General features: G+C 44.9%; 2 protein-coding genes across 3 annotated transcripts in view; both read left to right on the top strand.

The window, feature by feature from the left end:
• Positions 1-5,210, top strand: part of cass4 (Cas scaffold protein family member 4) — a 50,280-nt gene extending 45,070 nt beyond the window's left edge. The window contains exons 7-9 of one of the 2 annotated variants that reach the window (XM_071336974.1): positions 1,024-1,468; positions 3,512-3,724; positions 3,809-5,210. In XM_071336974.1, the coding sequence (XP_071193075.1) occupies positions 1,024-1,468; positions 3,512-3,724; positions 3,809-4,273 (1,123 nt within the window). In that variant the 3' untranslated portion in view covers positions 4,274-5,210. Of the gene's footprint in view, positions 1-1,023; positions 1,469-3,511 lie in introns of both variants that reach the window. The other variant, XM_071336973.1, reaches the window with a different exon arrangement.
• A 1,229-nt stretch (positions 5,211-6,439) lies between these two features.
• The window catches only part of LOC139536435 (constitutive coactivator of PPAR-gamma-like protein 1 homolog), a 113,895-nt gene continuing 93,289 nt past the window's right edge, over positions 6,440-27,045 (top strand). Inside the window, exons 1-4 of the mRNA XM_071336969.1 lie at positions 6,440-7,228; positions 18,410-18,656; positions 19,757-19,839; positions 26,567-26,695. Of these exons, the coding sequence (XP_071193070.1) occupies positions 6,755-7,228; positions 18,410-18,656; positions 19,757-19,839; positions 26,567-26,695 (933 nt within the window). The 5' untranslated portion in view covers positions 6,440-6,754. The remainder of the gene's footprint in view (positions 7,229-18,409; positions 18,657-19,756; positions 19,840-26,566; positions 26,696-27,045) is intronic.

The raw sequence follows: 27,045 nt of genomic DNA, 5'->3' as shown, positions 1-27,045 counted from the left end.
AAAAATATCTTCATTACGACATAAGGCTTATGTATTAGCGAGAGAGTGGCCAAATTCTGTGCGCAAAACTACTAGTACACAGTTCGACAGATATATGAAATAGCATCACAAAATGGGTCCTACTTTTGGTGATCTTCCATCAGAATGTTGTACAAGGGGTCCTTTTGTCCAGAACCGTCTTTGTTTGGTATCAGAACGTCGTTTTTCCCTCTTGAATTAGCAAGCACACTGGCCAAGTGGCGCGAAGCTATCCTTCCTGAACATATGCAGACAAAGCAACACGCCTAACGTCCCGAAGAAATTTCAATAATCTAATAAAACTATATTGAAAAACATACTTTACGATGATATTGTGACATGTATCAAATAAAATCAAAGCCGGAGATAGTATTCGCCTTTAACGACAGCTTTTCAGAAGGCAATTACAGGTCCCTCCACGCGCCTTCCAGAAAACCGAAAATGGGGGACACGTCATTCCAAGAGGATGCATTCCATCTCAGACCAAGATAATCAACTCATTTCTCCTCTAACTTCCTCTTGACATCTAGGGGAAGGTGTATGACGTGCAAGTATATTCATACGTATCATGCCCATTTATAGGCAGGCCCTTGAACACAGCATCGATTTCAGACTTTCCACTTCTTGGTCAGAAAGTGTGCTGCCAAATGAGTTCTCTTTTACTCACAGACAAAATTCAAACGGTTTTAGAAACTAGAGAGTGTTTTCTATCCAATAGTAATAATACTATGCATATTGTACGAGCAAGAATTGAGTACGAGGCCGTTTGAAATGGGCACCTTTTATCCAGGCTACTCAATACTGCCCCTGCAGCCCAAAGAGGTTAAGGAGATTTTTGGTCCTAGACTTGGCGCTCCGGTACCGCTTGCCGTGCGGTAGCAGAGAAAACAGTCTAGGACTTGGGTGACTGGAGTCTCTGACAATTGTATGGGCCTTCCTCTGACACCGTCTATATCATATCCTAAACAAGCATTACCACTAATTCTTCCCAACTACCACCACCAGGTCTGCAGCAGAGGATGTGGCGGGGTCGGTGACTTCCTTCCTGACCTTTGCCCTGGATGTGAAAGGTAACGCCCGGCGCCTGACCGACTCCAACCTGCAGGCGCGTCTCCAGCGCCAGCTCTCAGTGTTGGAGGACTCCGGCCTCATCCTGCAGCAGGCCGTCAGCTCCCTGGGCGTCGCCGGCTGGCCCCTCCCCTTGCTGGCCCAGGATCCCGCCCAGAACCACACCCCAGACCAGCTGGACAGCCTCGTCAGGGTAACCAGGACCATCCCCGAGGACGTCAAGAGAATGGTATCCATCGTCAATGCTAACGCCAAGCTGCTCTTCCGGCCCAGTACCAGTACCACCAATAATACCAGTACCACTACCAGTCAGTTTGTGAAGAAGATAACAGAGCAGGGAGAAGACTCAGGAACAGACCATCATGACAATGCCCAGCTACAGGTTAGTCATTGGTTATCTGGACCATTATATACCCAGCTACAGGTTAGTCATTGGTTATCTGCACCATTATATACCCAGCTACAGGTTAGTCATTGGTTATCTGCACCATTATATACCCAGCTACAGGTTAGTCATTGGTTATCTGGACCATTATATACCCAGCTACAGGTTAGTCATTGGTTATCTGGACCATTATATACCCAGCTACAGGTTAGTCATTGGTTATCTGGACCATTATATACCCAGCTACAGGTTAGTCATTGGTTATCTGGACCATTATATACCCAGCTACAGGTTAGTCATTGGTTATCTGGACCATTATATACCCAGCTACAGGTTAGTCATTGGTTATCTGCACCATTATATACCCAGCTACAGGTTAGTCATTGGTCATCTGGACCATTATATACCCAGCTACAGGTTAGTCATTGGTCATCTGGACCATTATATACCCAGCTACAGGTTAGTCATTGGTTATCTGGACCATTATATACCCAGCTACAGGTTAGTCATTGGTTATCTGGACCATTATATACCCAGCTACAGGTTAGTCATTGGTTATCTGGACCATTATATACCCAGCTACAGGTTAGTCATTGGTTATCTGGACCATTATATACCCAGCTACAGGTTAGTCATTGGTTATCTGCACCATTATATACCCAGCTACAGGTTAGTCATTGGTCATCTGCACCATTATATACCCAGCTACAGGTTAGTCATTGGTCATCTGGACCATTATATACCCAGCTATAGGTTAGTCATTGGTCATCTGGACCATTATATACCCAGCTACAGGTTAGTCATTGGTTATCTGGACCATTATATACCCAGCTACAGGTTAGTCATTGGTTATCTGGACCATTATATACCCAGCTACAGGTTAGTCATTGGTTATCTGGACCATTATATACCCAGCTACAGGTTAGTCATTGGTCATCTGGACCATTATATACCCAGCTACAGGTTAGTCATTGGTCATCTGGACCATTATATACCCAGCTACAGGTTAGTCATTGGTCATCTGGACCATTATATACCCAGCTACAGGTTAGTCATTGGTTATCTGGACCATTATATACCCAGCTACAGGTTAGTCATTGGTCATCTGGACCATTATATACCCAGCTACAGGTTAGTCATTGGTTATCTGCACCATTATATACCCAGCTACAGGTTGGTCATCTGGACCATTATATACCCAGCTACAGGTCAGTCATTGGTTATCTGCACCATTATATAGCTGTAGATTTGCCAAGCTTGATATGATGCACATTCATAGTTTAGTATTTTAATCCTGATTTTGAAAAAGTAAAAAGTAAATCTTTCTCTACAGTGGTTTAAGGCCGGGTTATAATTGGTCTAACGCATGTCTGTAGACCAATAGAATTGGACCACTGTAAAACAGGCTTCACAGGGCCATTATATTTATATAGGCTTGATACCCATTCATACGGCTGTATCATTTAGCCTGCTTTAGAACATTGAAAGTAAAGCAATGCTCTAAGTTTGAAAAACAAATTAAAAGTCTGTGGAAAACAGAAAACCAAAATCACTTCCATCAAGCCTAAGGTGAGAGTTTCCCGCTACTCAGGGGAATGCATTTCTTATAGTCAAGTACTGAAACTCACGGAAAAACCTCAAATACTGTGGCCTCTCAAACACACAGCAGCTCCAGCCGCTCCTCAGTAGGAGCTGGGTGTTAGTGGTGTAGATATTAGCAGCGTACCTTGTAATTACAGGAATTCTGGGAAGCTTCAGCTTCTCTTCCTCTACTGGTGAGATTCCCCTGAGGGAACAGGATGTCTGTCTGTCTAACTAACCATCTCTCTTTATCCCCTCTCTCAACTTTCCTCCTCTCCCTTTACTTCCCTCCTCTCTCTACCCCTCCCTCCTATTCTCTCCTTCCCTTCCTACTCTACCTCTCTCGTCCCTCCCCTCCACACCTCTCCTTCCCTTACTCCTCCCCTGCAATCTCGCATTCCCTCCCTCTTCCCCTCTTGTTCCTCCTCTACCTCCCTCTTTTCTTCCTCTCCCACCCAGGAGGACCGTTGTGTGTCCGAGCCCCAGGTCTGTGTGGACGGCCCTAGGAGATCTTCAGAACCCCTGTCTCCTAGGAAGCCATCCAAATCTGACTCTGGTGACGCCCCCAGGAGAACCTCTGAGCCCCAGGTCTCCCTGTCTGCTAGGATGGCCTCTCAGTCTGAGCCCCAGGTCTCCCTGTCTGCTAGGATGGCCTCTCAGTCTGAGCCCCAGGTCTCCCTGTCTGCTAGGATGGCCTCTCAGTCTGAGCCCCAGGTCTCCCTGTCTGCTAGGATGGCCTCTCAGTCTGAGCCCCAGGTCTCTGACATCCCTAGGAAGTCCTGTAACTCCCAGGTAGACAGCCCTAAGAGACAACCCACCCTGTCAGAATATTGCCGGCTGTACTTCGGGGCCCTGCAGAAGGCAATCGGTGTGTTCATAACCAGCATGGACAGCCAGCCCCCGGAGAAGTTCATCTCTCACAGCAAGCTGGTCATCATGGTAGGCCAGCGACTGGTGGACACGCTATACCGAGAGGCCCAGAAAGGAGAGTCCCAGAGAAGGGAGCCCGGGTCGGTGTCAGGGTCAGGGCCCAGCCAGAGCCAGAACCAGGTTCTGCTGTGTAAGTGCAACAACATGTGTGCCCTGTTAAAGCAGCTGGCAGTAGCCACCAAGAAGGCAGCTCTGCATTACCCTGAGAGACAGGCTCTGCAGGAGGCCCAGGACTTTGCCAAGGAGCTGGCTCAGAGAGCACAACACTTCAGGATCTCTCTGGACCTCTGAGAGAGACAGTCTTTTATTTTATAGTCTAGAAGACAGACCTTTATCTTAAGGACGCAACAGACAGTGCCCGACGAACAGTGAAAAGCTGTCCTATCCCCTCTGAACGTCGCCATAACGTTGAATCGGCACCGTTCATCAACACGCAGCAGGTGCTCCACAGCCGACGTTCATGTCGGTCTGTATTTTCCTAGTCATTGGAGCTCCAAAAGCCAGTTTATGCTTGATCCGTGAATGTGGTCGGAGGCGCAGTATGGATGGTGTGACTCCGGAAGCATGCAGAGGCCAAATTGAGCGCCGTACGCCACCCAAAAAATGTTTCAACAATGTGGAAGGCTCCGTATAGCACGGCATTGACATGATGGGCTGACGGTAGGTGAGGGTAAGAGGTCCTGTATAAACACAAACTCACTTCCTTGACAACAGCTCTGCTCAACTGCTCCGTGAAGAGCAAGGAGTATGAATGGACCCTGACTTCTGCAGATACCGTATCATCCCGGAACGGTTCACGGGCTAACGCAGGCGTCGGATTGACCACGCAGCGCCTTTTAAAAGGAGACTGGTCCGCTCTGCAACCATTGTGCCAACTAAAATGTTCCCCAGAGGACCTGCAGACTAATAAAAAACGAATTGCACATTTAAGGTGGAATTTTATGAAGCCAAATCTAAGATGTATTTACCAAGACATTGTATGTAATCGTATGTGACACGTATACCATAGAGATGTGTTATTACTTGTATAGTTGACTTTGATATCAACGGCCTGAATACTGTAGTAGAATATTTTGACTGTATTTCACTGTTTCTATACGAACCCAGTTACCCTATAGCCTACTACTTACTGTATGTAGCCTTCTCAAAATACAATTTAGTACATTCCTAATTTTAAAATATGATTAAATAGTTGGAAAAAATAAAAAAAACATTTATTTTGCTTCAATGGTTTTGGTTTCACCATTTTACTATCCTTGTTCTGAATGTGAGGTATATTATGGATCAGAAAGGCAACTGTGTTACTGTCCTGTTTTGACCATTTTTGTATCATAGCTACATGGCAAAACACACATTAACACAGACAATATGCAGACCGGGAAGTCAAAACACAGCAACAGACAATATTCTGTATAGCACTTTGTGACATCGGCTGATGTTAAAAGGGCTTAATAAATACATTTGATTGATTGATTGATGCGGACAACACAGCAACAGACAATATGCAGACAACACAGTCCAAACACAGCAACAGACAGACAACACAGTCCAAACACAGCACCAGACAGACAACACAGTCCAAACACAGCACCAGACAGACAACACAGTCCAAACACAGCACCAGACAGACAACACAGTCCAAACACAGCACCAGACAGACAACACAGTCCAAACACAGCACCAGACAGACAACACAGTCCAAACACAGCACCAGACAGACAACACAGTCCAAACACAGCACCAGACAGACAACACAGTCCAAACACAGCAACAGACAGACAACACAGTCCAAACACAGCAACAGACAGACAACACAGTCCAAACACAGCAACAGACAGACAACACAGTCCAAACACAGCAACAGACAGACAACACAGTCCAAACACAGCAACAGATAGACAACACAGTCCAAACACAGCAACAGACAATCTGCAGACAACACAGTCCAAACACAGCAACAGGCAATATGCAGACAACACAGTCCAAACACAGCAACAGACAATATGCAGACAACACAGTCCAAACACAGCAACAGACAGACAACACAGTCCAAACACAGCAGACAACACAGTCCAAACACAGCAACAGACAGACAACACAGTCCAAACACAGCAACAGACAGACAACACAGCAGCACTATATCGCCCTCTGGTGGTACTGGGTCCATCAACAATAAACAGCTTTTGGAGAGAGATTGCCTGCCTGCCCCATACCTGGTTGACATGAATAGACCAGAACACTGTATCCTTCGTGAGTTGGGGCATACTCTACAGAACCTATTTCTCACCATGTTGGCTCTGTGTGCAGTTGTCATGTATCCCATATTTAAAGGATTTGGCATGAAAACCATTCCTTTGCCTCCCCCCTGCTTTCATTTGAATGGCTGGAAACAACAGGTTGTCTGTCATTCATACCCACGGACTCCTCCTCTCTCCGGGGCACGGCGGTACGTGTCGGTGCGTCACTGTGCTTCTTTCTCCGCCACACATCCACAGATATGGCTCTGTGAGAAGGCACATGGTGGCGGCTAACCATGAACCAAAAAATAAATCACCAAAAACAGTTCATGTATCAGTAGCAACCCGATGTAATTTATTTTGGATTCAACCATTGCAACAACTGCACTAGACATACAATTGGTTTGCACTGTTACGGGGAGAGAAGCTAGCAAGCAACTTGGAACCCCCCACCTTTCCTCCAGTTTTACTGAGCTATTTTACTCGGTTTTTAAACAGTTTTTGGTTGCAATCGCTTTTTTTAAAGACAGTCATCATGGGTGTTCAAGGTTTCCAAGAATACATAGAAAAGCACTGCCCTACTGCCGTGGTACCGGTGGAGCTCCAGAAGCTAGCCCGGGGCAGTCTGGTCGGAGGAGGCAGGCAGAGACCACCTCAGAGCCCGCTACGGCTGCTGGTTGACGCGGAGAACTGCCTCCACCGGCTCTACGGGGGTTTCTACACCGACTGGGTAAGCGGCGGGCAGTGGAACCACATGCTTGGGTACCTGGCTGCCCTCGCCAAGGCCTGCTTCAACGGCAACATTGAGCTACTGGTGTGCTTCAATGGCGCCATGGAGAAAGGCCGTCTTCACGAGTGGGTCAAACGACAGGTGAACGAGAGACAGACAGCGCAGCAGATTGTCAGCCATATCCAGAATAAGGGGACCCCTCCACCGAAGGTCTGGTTTCTTCCCCCAGTGTGCATGGTCCATTGCATCCGGCTGGCCCTAATCAGGTTCCACATTGGGGTAAGTTAGCTAGCCGGCCGCTCGGTGCTTTTCCTCCAAATATAACTGGCTGGCTAGTTTAGCTTGCTATATAGCAAGCTAGTGTTCTGGCTATCTTGTTAGCTAGCGAGCTGTCAACAACTAGCAGATACTTAGACGAGTCTAGATCTAGCGAACCTTTTCGTAACTTGGATAACTGTGATGGATCGCGTACAGGCTACTAACAGTTAGCCATGTTGACCAGGCAAGCGCAAAACGAGTAGCCTATCAAGTCAGAACTTGGATAAGGCCGGGCCTTCCTATAATACATTTACTCGACACAAAAACAATGTTTAACATTGCAATCTGTGGATTTACCCAAAGTTCATGCAAGGTCAGATCGACATTTTGCACATGACTTGACCTAACTTAAACTGCAGGAATTAAAATGTCACATTCATAAAAATCGCAGTAGACACTCAAGGAGGTATCCAATTAGTAGAACAACTAGATACAATATACATGTGTTTTTGTTGCAGTCTATATATTTCTCAGTCATTTAGTTCTTAGTCAAGGAGGGCTGTACAGAGAAGTATGTGTATTGTATCCTGGTCAGTCAGTGTAAGTGCAATGAAAGCACAGGAACTCACTACGACACTAAACATATCATCACATGTTGTGCTCCAAACAACCCAACAAATATACTATAGTTTTGTGCAATGTCTCATCCAGAAACCAACAATCACTCCCCCCAAAATCCTAGACGAAACATGCCATCTAGACAATACATTGTATGTGTTATGTGAGACAGTCCATCTAGACAATACATTGTATGTGTTAGGTGAGACAGTCCATCTAGACAATAAATTGTATGTGTTAGGTGAGACAGTCATAACAAAGTTTTACTGGTATCCTGTTCAGTGTTTGAGTGTTTCAGCGCTTCTATAGGCTGTCTGGAATCAGCCCTAAGTGGCTATTGGCTGTCGCTTAGAGGCTGGCCCTGCGATTGGCTGTCCGTCCCTGGGATGACACCATTCGTTCTGCTGGGAGGGCTCCAGAATCTATTCCCAGCCTACAGTCCTGCTGGTCCAACCCTAGGGCCCTTCCTCTCACCCTACCTTCTTCTCAGCTTCCTTCCTTCCCTCCCTCCCTCTCAGTTTATCTCCCTCACTGCCTCTCTTACCTCCCTCCCTGCCTCTCAGTTTACCTCCCTCACTGTCTCTCTTCCCTCCCTCACTGTCTCTCTTCCCTCCCCCCCTGCCTCTCAGTTTACCTCCCTCCCTGCCTCTCAGTTTACCTCCCTCCCTGCCTCTCAGATTACCTCCCTGCCTGCCTCTCAGTTTACCTCCCTCCCTGCCTCTCAGATTACCTCCCTGCCTGCCTCTGTTTACCTCCCTCCCTGCCTCTGATTACCTCCCTCCCTGCCTCTCAGTTTACCTCCCTCCCTGCCTCTCAGATTACCTCCCTGCCTGCCTCTCAGATTACCTCCCTCCCTGCCTCTCAGATTACATGCCTCTCAGATTACCTCCCTCCCTGCCTCTCAGTTTACCTCCCTCCCTGCCTCTGTTTACCTCCCTCCCTACCTCTCAGCTTACCTCCCTCCCTCCCTACCTCTCAGTGTACCTCCCTCCCTGCCTGTCAGTTTACCTCCCTCCCTGCCTCTCAGATTACATGCCTCTCAGATTACCTCCCTCCCTGCCTCTCAGTTTACCTCCCTCCCTGCCTCTGTTTACCTCCCTCCCTACCTCTCAGCTTACCTCCCTCCATCCCTACCTCTCAGTTTACCTCCCTCCCTGCCTGTCAGCTTACCTCCCTCCATGCCTCTCAGTTTACCTCCCTCCCTGCCTCTCAGTTTACCTCCCTCCCTGCCTCTCAGTCTACCTCCCTCCCTACCTCTCTGTTTACCTCCCTCACTGCCTCTCTTACCTCCCTCCCTGCCTCTCAGTTTACCTCCTTCACTGTCTCTCTTACCTCCCCCCCTGCCTCTCAGTTTACCTCCCTCCCTGCCTCTCAGTTTACCTCCCTCCCTGCCTCTCAGTTTACCTCCCTGCCTGCCTCTCAGATTACCTCCCTGCCTGCCTCTCAGATTACCTCCCTGCCTGCCTCTCAGTTTACCTCCCTCCCTGCCTCTCAGTTTACCTCCCTCCCTGCCTCTGTTTACCTCCCTCCCTACCTCTCAGATTACCTCCCTCCCTCCCTACCTCTCAGTTTACCTCCCTCCCTGCCTGTCAGTTTACCTCCCTCCCTGCCTCTCAGATTACCTCCCTCCCTGCCTCTCAGATTACATGCCTCTCAGATTACCTCCCTCCCTGCCTCTGTTTACCTCCCTCCCAGCTTACCTCCCTCCCTCCCTCCCTACCTCTCAGTTTACCTCCCTCCCTGCCTGTCAGCTTACCTCCCTCCATGCCTCTCAGTTTACCTCCCTCCCTGCCTCTCAGTTTACCTCCCTCCCTGCCTCTCAGTCTACCTCCCTCCCTACCTCTCCATTTACCTCTCTCCCACTCTGCCTCTCAGTTTACCTCCCTCCCTACCTCCCTACCTCTCAGCATACCTCCCTCCCTACCTCTCAGTCTACCTCCCTCCCTGCCTCTCAGTCTACCTCCCTCCCTGCCTCTCAGATTACCTCCCTCCCTGCCTCTCAGTTTACCTCCCTCCCTGCCTCTCAGTCTACCTCCCTCCCTCCCTCCCTCCCTCCCTCCCTCTCAGTTTACCTCTCTCCCACTCTGCCTCTCAGTTTACCTCCCTCCCTCCCTGCCTCTCAGTTTACCTCCCTCCCTGCCTCTCAGTTTCCCTCCCTCCCTGCCTCTCAGTCTACCTCCCTCCCTCCCTCTCAGATTACCTCCCTCCCTACCTCCCTACCTCTGTTTACCTCCCTCCCCGCCTCTGTCTACCTCCCTCCCTACCTCTCAGTTTACCTCTCTCCCTACCTCCCTCCCTACCTCTCAGTTTACCTCCCTCCCTGCCTCTCAGTTTACCTCCCTCCCTGCCTCTCAGTTTACCTCCCTCCCTCCCTACCTCTCAGTTTACCTCTCTCCCTCCCTACCTCTCAGTTTACCTCTCTCCCTCCCTACCTCTGTTTACCTCCCTCCCCGCCTCTCAGTTTACCTCCCTCCCCGCCTCTCAGTTTACCTCCCTCCCTGCCTCTCAGATTACCTCCCTCCCTGCCTCTCAGTGTACCTCCCTCCCTGCCTCTCAGTGTACCTCCCTCCCTGCCTCTCAGATTACCTCCCTCCCTGCCTCTCAGTGTACCTCCCTCCCTGCCTCTCAGTGTACCTCCCTCCCTGCCTCTGTTTACCTCCCTCCCTCCCTCTCAGTTTACCTCCCTCCCTCCCTCCCTCCCTGCCTCTCAGCGTACCTCCCTCCCTGCCTCTCAGCGTACCTCCCTCCCTGCCTCTCAGCGTACCTCCCTCCCTGCCTCTCAGCGTACCTCCCTCGCTGCCTCTCAGCGTACCTCCCTCCCACTCTGCCTCTCTCTCCCTCCCACTCTGTCTCTCTCTCTTGCTGTAGCGAAGAGCCAGACTACAGTATTATGAAGGCCTTGCTGTATTAAAGAGCCAGACTACAGTATTATGAAGGCCTTGCTGTATTAAAGAGCCAGACTACAGTATTATGAAGGCCTTGCTGTATTAAAGAGCCAGACTACAGTATTATGAAGGCCTTGCTGTATTAAAGAGCCAGACTACAGTATTATGAAGGCCTTGCTGTATTAAAGAGCCAGACTACAGTATTATGAAGGCCTTGCTGTATTAAAGAGCCAGACTACAGTATTATGAAGGCCATGCTGTATTAAAGAGCAGACTACAGTATTATGAAGGCCTTGCTGTATTAAAGAGCCAGACTACAGTATTATGAAGGCCTTGCTGTATTAAAGAGCCAGACTACAGTATTATGAAGGCCTTGCTGTATTAAAGAGCCAGACTACAGTATTATGAAGGCCTTGCTGTATTAAAGAGCCAGACTACAGTATTATGAAGGCCATGCTGTATTAAAGAGCCAGACTACAGTATTATGAAGGCCTTGCTGTATTAAAGAGCCAGACTACAGTATTATGAAGGCCTTGCTGTATTAAAGAGCCAGACTATAGTATTATTTACATTTAAGTCATTTAGCAGACGCTCTTATCCAGAGCGACTTACAAATTGGTGCATTCACCTTATGATATCCAGTGGAACAACCACTTTACAATAGTATTATGAAGGCCATGCTGTATTAAAGAGCCAGACTACAGTACTATGAAGGCCTTGCTGTATTAAAGAGCCAGACTACAGTATTATGAAGGCCTTGCTGTATTAAAGAGCCAGACTACAGTATTATGAAGGCCATGCTGTATTAAAGAGCCAGACTACAGTACTATGAAGGCCTTGCTGTATTAAAGAGCCAGACTACAGTATTATGAAGGCCTTGCTGTATTAAAGAGCCAGACTACAGTATTATGAAGGCCTTGCTGTATTAAAGAGCCAGACTACAGTATTATGAAGGCCTTGCTGTATTAGAGCCAGACTACAGTATTATGAAGGCCAAATATAGCAAACTGGATGGAATATGGGGAAAAATGCACCAAATTATAAAAATAAAAAAACTTCAACAAAAAATAATTTACAGGAACTTGTTATAAATGACAGCATCATCCATAATTCACTAAACGATATTTGAAAGGGGAAGCAAAGTACGTTAATTATGTTTTAATTTCAGTCTCCTTTATTTCCACTAACTGAAGTTCATTGTCAGGATTTTATTCTATTAACAGCTGTGTACAGAAAGACTCATGTGAAGGCCTAATTACAGAGGAGGAACTTCTAGATGCAATTAAAGCCTTCAAGTCCATGGCATACCAGTTGAGCTATATCAAATATTTTCTATGTACTCAAAGGTCCGTTATTAACATGTTTTAACCAATCCTATAAAAATGGAAGACTAACAGATACTCAGCAAGAAGGTCTGATTTCATTAGTACTGAAACAGGACCCAGGTGGTAAATATAAAGATCCAGTCCACCTAAAAAAAAACTGGAGACTCCTTAAACTTCAGTGTTGTGATGCCAAAATCCTTGCAAAATGCATAGCGCATAGAATTGAAAAGGTATTGTCGTATGTTATTCATCCTAATCACACAGGTTTTTTACACGGACGATACGTTGGAGATCATACAGGGGGGCAAAAAGTATTTAGTCAGCCACCAATTGTGGCCAACAAAGGGTATATAACAAAGTATTGAGAAACTTTTGTTATTGACCAAATACTTATTTTCCACCATAATTTGCAAATAAATTCATAAAACATCCTACAATGTGATTTTCTGGAATTCTTTTTCTCATTTTGTCTGTCATAGTTGAAGTGTACCTATGATGAAAATTACAGGCCTCTCTCATCTTTTTAAGTGGGAGAACTAACACGATTGGTGGCTGACTAAATACTTTTTTGCCCCACTGTAGAAGACAAGTACTAGAAATAATAGAAAGATGACTTTGAAAAGGCTTTTGATAAAGTACGACTGAAGTTTATATGTAAATGCCTGGACTATTTTAATTTCGGAGAATCTTAGATACAATGGGTTAAAGTTATGTACACAGGTTTTTTACACGGACGATACGTTGGAGATCATCAGAAAGATGATCAGAAAGATGAAAAAAATAGAAAAATAATGTTGAAACATTTTACAAACAGAAATAACCAAACCAACATTTGAATGGTTAAAGACATGCTCCGGACCTTTGGCAACTACTAAGTATTTTACTATTTTACTATTTTACCCTAGGTGTAAAATAGTAAATAATGGCTTCATCTCAGAAAGTATTGTATTTTCAAGAGGAGTAAAACAAGGCTGTCCTTTATCGGCATATTTATTTATTATGGCCATCGATATATTAGCTATTAAAATCAGATTCAACAATATCAAGGGATTAGAAATCCAGGGCTTAAAAACAAAAGTGTCATTGTACGCTGACGATTCATGTTTTCTTTGAAATATTATGTATTGGATCTCTAAAAAAAAAAAAAAACTTTTACATTACTCTGTAGTCTACCAATAAAATGGTCTGACGGTGAAGTGGCCATATTCGGTATTCATATCCCGAAAGAAAGAAATGATCTCACTACAATACATTTTTATAGAAAGTTAGCCAAATTAGATAAGATTTTGCGACCATGGAAAGGTCAACACCTGTCTCTCTGTGAAAAAAATAAACCTGATTAATTCTTTAGTCATATCCCAGGTCACCTATTTACTTATGACCCTGCCTACAACAAACTACTTGTTTTTTAAATGTATTATACGAGCTAACAATATTCCCCTTTCTTTGGGAACGGCAAGTCAGACAAAATTAAACAGGCATATTTATATAATGAATATACATTTGGAGGGCAGAAATGATTAAATAATAAAGCATTAGACCCTCACTAAAGGCTTCAGTCATACAAAAATTGAATCCAAACTGGTTCTCCTTCAAAGCTGTCATCAAGGCAAAGCGTTGATGAAGAATCTCAAATCTCAAATATATTTTGATTTGTTTAACACTTTATTGGTTACTGCATGATTCCATATGTGTTATTTAATAGTTTGGATATCTTCACTATTATTCTACAATGTAGAAAGTAGTAAAAATTAAATTAAAATTAAATTAAATAAAAACCCTTGAATGAGTAGGTTTGTCCAAACTTTTGACTGGTACTGTATGTATGTATGTATACACTACCGTTCAAAAGTTTGGTGTCACTTAGAAATATCTTTGTTTTCCTTGAAAACATACATGAAATGAGTTGCAAAATGATTAGGAAATATAGTCAAGATGTTGACAAGGTTATAAATAATGATTTTTAAGTGAAATAATTGTGTCCTTTAAACTTTGCTTTCATCAAGGTTCAATAGTTCTTCAATAGTTTGGAGCTGTGCTTTGGGTCATTGTCCTGTTGTAGGAGGAAATTGGCTCCAATTAAGCGCAGTCCACAGGGTACGACATGGTGTTGCATAATGGAGTGATAGCCTTCCTTCTTCAAGATCCCTTTTACCCTGTACAAATCTCCCACTTTACCACCACCAAAGCCCCCCCAGACCATCACATTGCCTCCACCATGCTTGACAGATGGCGTCAACCACCAAAGCACCCCCAGACCATCACATTACCTCCACCATGCTTGACAGATGGCATCAACCACCAAAGCACCACCAGACCATCACATTACCTCCACCATGCTTGACAGATGGCATCAACCACCAAAGCACCACCAGACCATCACATTACCTCCACCATGCTTGACAGATGGCATCAACCACCAAAGCACCCCCAGACCATCACATTACCTCCACCATGCTTGACAGATGGCGTCAACCACAAAGCACCCCCAGACCATCACATTGCCTCCACCATGATGACAGATGGTGTCAAGCACTCCAGCATCTTTACATTTTTTCTGCGTCTCACGATTGTTCCTCTTTCTGATCAGAACACCTCAAACTTAGATTTGTCTGTCCATAACACTTTTTGCCAATCTTCCTCTGTCCAGTGTCTGTGTTCTTTTGCCCATCTTAATCTTTTCTTTTTATTGGCCAGTCTGAGATATGGCTTTTTCTTTGCAACTCTGCCTAGAAGGCCAGCATCCGGGAGTCGCCTCTTCACTGTTGACGTTGAGACTGGTGTTTTGCCGGTACTATTTAATGAAGCTGCCAGTTGAGGACTTGAGGCGTCTGTTTCTCAAACTAGACACTCTAATGTACTTGTCCTCTTGTGTACCGGGGCCTCCCACTCCTCTTTCTATTCTTGTTAGAGACCGTTTGTGCTGTTCTGTGAAGGGAGTAGTACACAGCGTTGTACAAGATCTTCAGTTTCTTGGCAATTTCTCACATGGAATAGCCTTCATTTCTCAGAACAAGAATAGACTGACGAGTTTCAGAAGAAAGTACTTTGTTTCTGGCCATTTTCAGCCTGTAATCGAACCCACAAATGCTGATGCTCCAGATACTCAACTAGTCTGAAGAAGGCCAGTTGTATTGCTTCTTTAATCAGAACAACAGTTTTCAGCTGTGCTAACATAACTGGAAAAGGGTTTTCTAAAGATCAATTAACCTTTTGAAATGATAAACTTGGATTAGCTAACACAACGTGCCATTGGAACACAGGAGTGATGGTTGCTGATAATGGGCCTCTGTACACCTATGTAGATATTCCATTAAAAATCAGCCGTTTCCAGCCACAATAGTCATTTACAACATTAACAATGTCTACATTGTATTTCTGTTCAATTTTATGTTATTTTAATGGACCAAAAATGAGATTTTCTTTCAAAAACAAGGACATTTCTAAGTGACCCCACACTTTTGTACGGGAGTGTGTATATACACACACACACACACACACACATACAAAAGTATGGACACCCCTTCAAATGAGTGGATTTGGCAATTTCAGCCACACCCGTTGCTAACAGGTGTTTAAAATCGAGCGCACTGCCATGCAATCTCCATAGACAAACATTGGCAGTATAATGGCCTTACTGGAGAGCTCAGTGACTTTCAAAGTGGCACCTTCATAGGATGCCACCTTTCCAACAAGTAAGTTCTTCAAGTTTCTGCCCTTCCAGAGCTGCCCCGGTCAACTGTAAGTGCTTTTACTGTGAAGTGGGAACGTCTAGGAGCAACAACGGTTCAGCCGTGAAGTGGTAGACCACACAAGCTCACAGAATGGGACCGCGGAGTGTGTACAAATTGTCTGTTCTCGGTTGTAACATTCACTACCGAGTTCCAAACTGCCTCTGGAAGCAACGTCAGCACAAGAACTGTTCGTTGGGAGCTTCAAGAAATGGGTTTCCATGGCCGAGCAGCCTCAGATCACCAAGCGTCGGCTGGAGGGGTGTAAAGCTCGCCGCCATTGGACTCTGGAGCAGTGGAAAAGCGTTCTCTGGAGTGATGAATCACGCTTCACCATCTGGCAGTCCCGGTGGACAAATCTGGGTTTGTCGGATGCCAATGCATAGTGCCAACTGTTAAGTTTGGTGGAGGAGAAATAACGGTCTGCCCCACATATTCTACAGTGATTTCGATGAGAATCACCAGACCACAATCTGTTTTTATGAATACAGGGACATGTCTCTGCATCATGGCCAGTGTAACTGTTGATGTTGGCACGGTATTCCAGGATCCACACTGTAATCGTACCATCGCTCGTTGGATATAATTCACTACACTGACAAGTATTATAATGACTTGCTGACGCACTATAGCCTATATCACTGGGCTGCGGCAGTCATCCTGCCTGAACGTTCCTCGCTCTATCCAGACTACTGATTGTACTATGTCAGTAATTGGTCCTCTGTAGTAGTGGTAGAGCATATCGCTTGCAACTTCATGATACATGTAAAATGAATGCACGATTGTAATCGGACCATCGTTCATGGATATAGCCTGATGCGAGTCGCTTTGGATAAAGCCGTCTGCTATATGGCATATGCTATTATACAGTGGGGAGAACAAGTATTTGATACACTGCTGATTTTGCAGGTTTTCCTACTTACAAAGCATGTAGAGGTCTGTAATTTTTATCATAGGTACACTTCAACTGTGAGAGACGGAATCTAAAACAAAAATCCAGAAAATCACATTGTATTATTTTTAAGTAATTAATTTGCATTTTATTGCATGACATAAGTATTTGATACATCAGAAAAGCAGAACTTAATATTTGGTACAGAAACCTTTGTTTGCAATTACAGAGATCATACGTTTCCTGTAGTTCTTGACCAGGTTTGCACACACTGCAGCATTGATTTTGGCCCACTCCTCCATACAGACCTTCTCCAGATCCTTCAGGTTTCGGGGCTGTCGCTGGGCAATACGGACTTTTAGCTCCCTCCACAGATTTTCTATTGGGTTCAGGTCTGGAGACTGGCTAGGCCACTCCAGGACCTTGAGATGCTTCTTACGAAGCCACTCCTTAGTTGCTCTGGCTGTGTGTTTCAGGTCGTTGACATGCTGGAAGACCCAGCCACGACCCATCTTCAATGCTCTTACTGAGGGAAAGAGGTTGTTGGCCAAGATCTCGCGATACATGGCCCCATCCATCCTCCCCTCAATACGGTGCAGTAGTCCTGTCCCCGTTGCAGAAAAGCATCCCCAAAGAATGATGTTTCCACCTCCATGCTTCACGGTTGGGATGGTGTTCTTGGGGTTGTACTCATCCTTCTTCTTCCTCCAAACACGGCGAGTGGAGTTTAGACCAAAAAGCTCTATTTTTGTCTCATCAGACCACATGACCTTCTTCCATTCCTCCTCTGGATCATCCAGATGGTCATTGACAAACTTCAGACGGGCCTGGACATGCGCTGGCTTGAGCAGGGGGACCATGCGTGCTCTGCAGGATTTTAATCCATGACGGCGTAGTGTGTTACTAATGGTTTTCTTTGAGACTGTGGTCCCAGCTCTCTTCAGGTCATTGACCAGGTCCTGCCGTGTAGTTCTGGGCTGATCCCTCACCTTCCTCATGATCATTGATGCCCCACGAGGTGAGATCTTGCATGGAGCCCCAGACCAAGGGTGATTGACCGTCATCTTGAACTTCTTCCATTTTCTAATAATTGCGCCAACAGTTGTTGCCTTCTCACCAAGCTGCTTGCCTATTGTCCTGTAGCCCATCCCAGCCTTGTGCAGGTCTACAATTTTATCCCTGATGTCCTTACACAGCTCTCTGGTCTTGGCTATTGTGGAGAGGTTGGAGTCTGTTTGATTGAGTGTGTGGACAGGTGTCTTTTATACAGGTAACGAGTTCAAACAGGTGCAGTTAATACAGGTAATGAGTGGAGAACAGGAGGACTTCTTAAAGAAAAACTAACAGGTCTGTGAGAGCTGGAATTCTTACTGGTTGGTAGGTGATCAAATACTTATGTCATGCAATAAAATGCAAATTAATTACTTAAAAATCATACACTGTGATTTTCTGGATTTTTGTTTTAGATTCCGTCTCTCACAGTTGAAGTGTACCTATGATACAAATTACAGACCTGTACATGCTTTGTAAGTAGGAAAACCTGCAAAATCGGCAGTGTATCAAATACTTGTTCTCCCCACTGTATATTAGTATTGTGTTTAGGCTGTCTCTAATTTTAACTGGGCTGCCTGTGAGTGTTGTGAGGTAGTCCAGAGTATCGAGGATCATCACTTGGAGGTGCTATCGCTATGCATGGTTTGGGTTAGTGTGTGGTGTTAGTAACAGTATAATATGTGTGTGTGTGTTTCCAGGTTGTCCAGAGTATCGAGGATCATCACTTGGAGGTGATATCTCTGTGCAGGGAGAACGGGTTCCACGGCCTGGTGGCGTACGACTCGGACTACGCGCTGTGTAACATCCCCTACTACTTCTCTGCCCACGCCCTGAAGCTGAGTCGCAACGGGAAGAGCCTGACCACCTCCCAGTACCTGATGCATGAAGTGGCCAAACAACTGGACCTCAACCCCAACCGCTTCGTTATCTTCGCTTCACTTTTAGGTGGGTTGGTAACAGAGCTAACGTGTTGCTAGGTCGCTAACTAACATCACTTTTAGGTGGGTTGGTAACAGAGCTAACGTGTTGCTAGGTCGCTAACTAACATCACTTTTAGGTGGGTTGGAAACAGAGCTAACGTGTTGGTAGGTTGCTAACTAACATCACTTTTAGGTGGGTTGGAAACAGAGCTAACATGTAGGTAGGTCGCTAACTAACCACTTTAGGGGAGTTGGTAACAGAGCTAACATGTCGCGAGGTTGCTAACTAACATCACTTTTAGGTGGGTTGGTAACATGTAGTGAGGTCGCTAACTAACATCACTTTTAGGTAGGTTGGTAACAGAGCTAACGTGTAGGTAGGTCGCTAACTAACATCACTTTTAGGTGGGTTGGTAACAGAGCTAACGTGTAGGTAGGTCGCTAACTAACATCACTTTTAGGTGGGTTGGTAACAGAGCTAACATGTAGGTAGGTCGCTAACTAACATCACTTTTAGGTAGGTTGGTAACAGAGCTAACATGTAGGTAGGTCGCTAACTAACATCACTTTTATGTAGGTTGGAAACAGAGCTAACGTGTTGCTAGGTTGCTAACTAACATCACTTTTAGGTGGGTTGGTAACAGAGCTAACATGTAGGTAGGTCGCTAACTAACATCACTTTTAGGTAGGTTGGTAACAGAGCTAACGTGTAGGTAGGTCGCTAACTAACATCACTTTTAGGTAGGTTGGTAACAGAGCTAACATGTAGGTAGGTCGCTAACTAACATCACTTTTATGTAGGTTGGAAACAGAGCTAACGTGTTGCTAGGTTGCTAACTAACATCACTTTTAGGTGGGTTGGTAACAGAGCTAACATGTAGGTAGGTCGCTAACTAACATCACTTTTAGGTGGGTTGGTAACAGAGCTAACATGTAGGTAGGTCGCTAACTAACATCACTTTTATGTAGGTTGGTAACAGCACTTCTAAGAAGGAAGGTAACTTATAGGTCGGTTTGCCAGACTCAGATCAAGCCTATTGATTGCTAACATAGAGATTTAGTGTCACTGCTAAGTCAGTGCTAATTCTGTTAGCCTCATGATGTCATGTAACTGTCCTGCTTCAGGTAACCACATACTTCCTGATGAAGACTTGGCTGCCTTTCACTGGAGTCTCCTGGGTCCAGAGCATCCGCTAGCATCGCTCAAGGTAAACTAACGGTCAATGTAGTGCCAGGGAATCTGTTACATGCTGACCAAACCGGACCCGCGCGCGCGTGCCACCACACCAGACACGATCACGACACGCAGGTTGAAAACAAACTCTGAACCAATTATATTTATTTGGGGACAGGTCGAAAAGCATTAAACATTTATGGCAATTTAGCTAGCTAGTTTGCTGTTGCTAGCTAATTTGTCCTGGGATATAAACATTGGGTTGTTATTTTACCTGAGATGCATGGTGTGGTCAGAATGTTAGTCCCAGTAGCAGCTGGGGTATGTGAAAATTATAAATTAAAATATTATAAATTATGTCTTAGACGTTATCTGTTCAAACTGTTGTTGACTAGTTAACATGTGACCAAAGAAAAAGTGGAAAAAAACTACATTTATTCTCAAATTAAAGCATAAAAACATGTACAGTAGTCTAAACAACCCAATTTAATGAAGCATTTCATTAGTGCCTTGAATTTGTCCTCTGGTGTGACATCACCATCGGGCGGCAGGTAGCCTAGTGGTTAGAGTGTAGGGGCGGCAGGTAGTCTAGTGGTTAGAGTGTAGGGGGGGCAGGTAGCCTAGTGGTTAGAGTGTAGGGGGGGCAGGTAGTCTAGTGGTTAGAGTGTAGGGGGGGCAGGTAGTCTAGTGGTTAGAGTGTAGGGGCGGCAGGTAGTCTAGTGGTTAGAATGTAGGGGCGGCAGGTAGCCTAGTGGTTAGAGTGTAGGGGCGGCAGGTAGTCTAGTGGTTAGAGTGTGGGGGCGGCAGGTAGTATAGTGGTTAGAGTGTAGGGGGGGCAGGTAGTCTAGTGGTTAGAGTGTAGGGGCGGCAGGTAGCCCAGTGGTTAGAGTGTAGGGGCGGCAGGTAGTCTAGTGGTTAGAGTGTAGGGGGGGCAGGTAGTCTAGTGGTTAGAGTGTAGGGGGGGCAGGTAGTCTAGTGGTTAGAGTGTAGGGGGGGCAGGTAGCCTAGTGGTTAGAGTGTAGGGGGGGCAGGTAGCCTAGTGGTTAGAGTGTAGGGGCGGCAGGTAGTCTAGTGGTTAGAGTGTAGGGGTGACAGGTAGCCTAGTGGTTAGAGTGTAGGGGTGACAGGTAGCCTAGTGGTTAGAGTGTAGGGGGGGCAGGTAGTCTAGTGGTTAGAGTGTAGGGGGGGCAGGTAGTCTAGTGGTTAGAGTGTAGGGGCGGCAGGTAGTCTAGTGGTTAGAATGTAGGGGCGGCAGGTAGCCTAGTGGTTAGAGTGTAGGGGCGGCAGGTAGTCTAACCACTAGAGTGTAGTGGTGGCAGGTAACCTAGTGGTTAGAGGGTTGGGCCAGTAACCGAAAGGTTGCTGAATCGAATCCCCGAGCTGACAAGGTACAAATCTGTCGTTCTGCCCCTGAACAAGGCAATTAACCCACTGTTCCCCGGTAGGCCGTCATTGTAAATAAGAATTCGTTCTTAACTGACTTTTACATTTGAAATATTTTTTATTTCACCTTTATTTAACCAGGTAGGCCAGTTGAGAACAAGTTCTCATTTACAACTGCGACCTGGCCAAGATAAAGCAAAGCAGTGTGACACAGACAACAACACAGAGTTACAATGGAATTAACAATAAACAAGCCAATAACACAATAAATAAGTCAATGAAACAGTAGAAAAAAAGAAAGTCTATATACAGTGTGTGCAAAAGCCATGAGGAGGTAGGCAATAAATAGGCCATAGGAGCGAATAATTACAATTTAGCAGATTAACGCTGGAGTGATAAATGAGCAGATGATGATGTGCAAGTAGAGATACTGGTGTGCAAAAGAGCAGAAAAGTAAATGAAAAACAATATGGAGATGAGGTAGGTAGTGATCGGTTAGCTGCTCAGATAGCTGATGTTTTAAGTTAGTGAGGGAAATATAAGTCTCCAGCTTCAGCGATCTTTTTGCAATTCGTTCCAGTCACTGGCAGCAGAGAACTGGAAGGAAAGGCGGCCAAATGAGGTGTTTGCTTTGGGGATGATCAGTGAGATACACCTGCTGGAACGTGTGCTACGGGTGGGTGTTATCGTGACCAGTGAGCTGAGTTATTTCACTAAACGAGAACTGCTTTTTATCTTACTTAACAATTGTTTTTTATATTTTGTCCCAAGAAAATCTTTTTTCTCTTTCATTTATTGGCGTCACCCCATAGGACGTTATTACAGACAGTTAAAACAGAATTAATGACACTTTCAGAAGTTTCTGACCTGTAAAAATACTTTTAAACATCAGTAATCGATCCTCATTAAACGATTTGAAGTGTACTTATTCCAATAACAGGGACTTGTGTGTCTGCTGCCTTTTCTTAGATATGGTAACCGTTTCTCCGGCTCGCTCTGAAATCGAACCGTGATTTTCCGTTACCCGGCGGCAGGTAGCCTAGTAGTTTTTATTTTTCTTTTCTTTTCTTTTCTTTCTTTCTATTTTTTTTTTTTTTTGGGGGGGGGGTTGGATCAGCTTAATCTTGCGGAAAGAATGTTGCTTCCAATGTAATTGTCTGCATCATTTCCAATCCCCCATATTTTTTTGGGTAAATATATATATCCATACACGCATGCATACATATACACATATATACATACACATACCTATATAGACATACATACTTTTTTAAAGAATATACCTTTATTATTATTCCCCGCAGGTAGCCTAGTAGTTAGTGTTGGGCCAGTAACCTGAAAGGTTGCTAGATCAAATCCCTGAGCTGACAAGGTAAAAATCTGTCGTTCTGCCCCTGAACAAGGCAGTTAACCCACTGTTACCCGGTAGGCCGTCATTGTAAATAAGAATTTGTTCTTAACTGACTTGTCTAGTGAAATAAAGGTTAAATTAAAAAACCCGTGGTCACCATGGTAGGCACAGAAACTACCATTTGAAAGTTGACTTGAAGAGAAGCCACGAGGGTCAGTAAAAGCGTCACCCGAAAGCACCCTGTATGGGGTTTGAGTCAGTGCACCTGTCCCTGAAGGTCAGCACTCTAGAATTGCCACAGTTTTCCAAGTAACCTTGGGTCGATCAAAGAAACCAAAACTGATTTAATGAGCTATTCACAGTTTCATTGTACCGAGACAAGAATATGCTACTTGCAGGATCAACCCGGTAGCCCCCTGCAACATTGAGGTTTACCTGGGCGCACAACGAGGCACAGGGGCACAGTCCTCCAGTGATGGAGGAGACGCAAGTGCACTTGTGTTCACCCAGTGGGAAGACTCGACCTACCCACAGTCACAGCCGCTCGAGAGGACTTCTATTGGAGGGTTTTCTGGAGCACAACAGAGCCAACAGGGTTTGAGAAACGCAATGTGTCTCTGATGTCACAGCGCGTTAATGGGATGGCATCACTGCCCTTGGCGTGCCTCGCCCTGCGCCGGAACGCTGTCGGAGATCCACTGAAACAGACGGGTCGACCGGGTCTTGCTCGGAGTGAGGCCAGCCGGCCCAATTGGACGGGGGAACAGTCTCCAAAAGAGGCACTGCTGATGTCTGTCCTCCCAGAGTGGGTCACGTACCAGTTGGTTGGTCAGGAGGAGTGAAACTGGTAGGACAGCGAGCGGGATCTAGGGGATGGATGGTCCAATGCAGGGAGCGAGAACCAAGAAGGAGAGCACCACAGCCAGCCCCTAATATCTGCCTGCACCATCACTAGGACCAGATAATACAAACACGTTGACCCTCCACAGAGGACCGAGATAAACCCAGAGGTAGCCGGAGGAATGGTCACCAGTTGAAAGTGAGAAACCAGGTGTGGATGAATGAATACCTAAATATTTCAGGAAGCTAGGCGTATGTGGCACATCACTACTTCACAGGAGAGGCAATGAACGTCTTTATTTATTTAAAAACAAAATGTGTTATAAAAATGCCTTCTGGAACATGTGAACTTTCATGTCTTAATAACAAACTCGTAGTCCATCTGTAAATACGAATACAATTGTTAAATTACTAGCCTAGTTGGTTTGGCCACGGACAAAGACGGGAACCAACCCACTAGCTATGATTGGCTGAGATAATTTATGGGCTGGACATGTCGGGAGATGAGTTCTGATTGGTCTGCCATGTAGCACGCTTCTGTCTATAATGTGGGCTGCTCAGTATGTGTTAATAATCCTTTCTAGCATAGTTTTTTAGAAATATATAACGTTAGCCATCGAGAACTACAAAAGTTTTGCTAGTTTTCTCAACTTTGATGCACTGAATTTAGCAGGCGCTATCGACAGATCAGTTGGAAAAAGTTGTGATGGGCTACTTTGTGTACAGAACACAGTCAGTGTGAACCGGAGTGACTTGACACAACGCTGGCCAAACAAGATTACATGTTTTATTTAACTAGGCACGTCAGTTAAGAACAAATTCTTATTTACAATGACGGCCTACCAAAAGGCCTCCTACGGGGGCTGGGATTAAAAATAAATAAATAAATATAGGACAAAACACACATCACTACATAAAGACCTAAGACAACAACATAGCAAGGCAGCAACACATGACAACACAGCATTGTAGCAACACGACAACACAGCATGGTAGCAACACAACACTTTAAGGCAACAGGGATCCTCAAATCAATTAAGAGGTGTAGAGAGTAGGTTTAAAGAGCTATAATCTCAGCTAAAATCAGACACATTTACACACATTGGCTTAAACAGTAAAATAATAGATTCGATTCTGGGGTATACTGGGCTTCGTGTGGATTGCTTTTACACAGCATGGTAGCAACATGACATGCATACAAAACAGAATATAAAAGGTTCCAGTCTGCTATGTAGTGTTCGTCCATGTATACGGTAAGAGTCTAGCTACTTTTTCAGATATTATACGTTTCTAATTTAGCCAGAAAGCCATTTTCATTGCAAGTTTGTTAGCTAGTGAACGTTAGCTTGCTGGCTCACTCACTAATGTATGAGTTGGCATTATGGTTTATTGTTTAGCTAGCTAGCTACATGTCTAAACAAAAGACTCCATTTTGCCAGATTATTACATGACACATCAAGTTAGCCAGGTGTGTCTGGGGGGTGATTACAGCCATCTATTGTATTACATGAACATGTCTAGACAATAGTGATCCATCCACTTAGCTAGATGTGTTTGGGGGGTGGATATCGCATTTCCTTCACATGACCCATCAATTTAGACCAGTGTGTCGGAAGAATCATCTAATAATGATTAAATATTTGTATCCGGACACTTTCTATTTTTGATATTGATAATATGCAAATATACAAGTAACCATTTCACTGTACCGTTTACACCTTCTATATCCTGTGCCTGTGACAAATAAACGTAGAATTCATTTGATATGTGTTTACCAGAGAGGGTAATGTGAACAACAACATGACCTGCACTAAAGTCAGATTAGGATAAAGACCAAGGACTAGATCAAGTTTATTTTTACCTGGAGTTTTTCCTTATTGTAGGCTACTACGTTCACCACTTTTAGTCTTAATCTTTGGTTGTTTATTACACTACTCCCTCGGTTTAGCACATGGCCTCACATGTGAATCCTTAAAGAGATGGGTGGGGCTAAGGATTAAGAGGGTGTGAACGATGGTGAATGGGTGTAGACAAAGAAGAGCTCTCCAGTAAGTGTGCCAAAATATTCAAAGGCCATTTTCTCAAAAGTGACATTACAAGTTTATCAACTTTCAAAGCAGAATTACTTTCCCATTGTTCCTCAACTGTCGTATATTATATACCATTTTCTAGCTCAGTCTCTACTTTTATCCAATGAAAAAAAAACATTTCAAATTTCACCACAACATGTTATTGTTAATAGTAAGCATTCCATTTCACCACAACATGTTATTGTTAATAGTAAGCATTCCATTTCACCACAACATGTTATTGTTAATAGTAAGCATTCCATTTCACCACAACATGTTATTGTTAATAGTAAGCATTCCATTTCACCACAACATGTTATTGTTAATAGTAAGCATTCCATTTCACCACAACATGTTATTGTTAATAGTAAGCATTCCATTTCACCACAACATGTTATTGTTAATAGTAAGCATTCCATTTCACCACAACATGTTATTGTTAATAGTAAGCATTCCATTTCACCACAACATGTTATTGTTAATAGTAAGCATTCCATTTCACCACAACATGTTATTGTTAATAGTAAGCATTCCATTTCACCACAACATGTTATTGTTAATAGTAAGCATTCCATTTCACCACAACATGTTTTCATTGCTTTTTATCAATTGTCAAATTATTTTCATGTAAAAATTCAAAAGGCGTCACACCAAAAGGCTAATAAACTGACCCGTTTTATGGAGGAGTAGATAAATATTTCTGACAAAGCTTATTATTTTCAGACCGCGTGATCCAGCTATGTCTTCTGTACTTCCTCATTCCAAGAGATAGTGCTCCCGCCGTGTGACGTGGTCATCAAGGCTGTGTTTGACCTCTGACCTGTAGGTGCGCGCCCACCAGCTAGTGCTCCCGCCGTGTGACGCGGTCATCAAGGCTGTGTTTGACCTCTGACCTGTAGGTGCGCGCCCACCAGCTAGTGCTCCCGCCGTGTGACGCGGTCATCAAGGCTGTGTTTGACCTCTGACCTGTAGGTGCGCGCCCACCAGCTAGTGCTCCCGCCGTGTGACGCGGTCATCAAGGCTGTGTTTGACCTCTGACCTGTAGGTGCGCGCCCACCAGCTAGTGCTCCCGCCGTGTGACGTGGTGATCAAGGCTGTGTTTGACCTCTGACCTGTAGGTGCGCGCCCACCAGCTAGTGCTCCCGCCGTGTGACGTGGTGATCAAGGCTGTGGCTGACTATGTTCGAAACATGACGGACTTCAGCGACCTGGAGGCCATCGCTAACGACATCTTCAGACACTCACAGGTACTCACAGACATCTTCAGACACTCACAGGTACTCACAGATATCTTCAGACACTCACAGGTACTCACAGACATCTTCAGACACTCACAGGTACTCACAGACATCTTCAGACACTCACAGGTACTCGCAGACATCTTCAGACACTCACAGGTACTCGCAGACATCTTCAGACACTCACAGGTACAGAACACCTGACAGGGCTATATTGAGGTACATGCATCACCTAGCAGGGTCTTCAAACATTCACAGGTACATTACTGGAGGGATGAGATATCAGGGCTATTAAATAACCTTTTGTGTTGATTTATTGCTTTTGACTGAGTAACATGGCTGTGTCTTATTCCAGTCCA

The sequence above is a fragment of the Salvelinus alpinus genome, chromosome 12, assembly GCF_045679555.1.
Source record: "Salvelinus alpinus chromosome 12, SLU_Salpinus.1, whole genome shotgun sequence".
NCBI lineage: Eukaryota > Metazoa > Chordata > Actinopteri > Salmoniformes > Salmonidae > Salvelinus > Salvelinus alpinus.
This window is presented reverse-complemented; position numbering and strand designations above follow the sequence as displayed.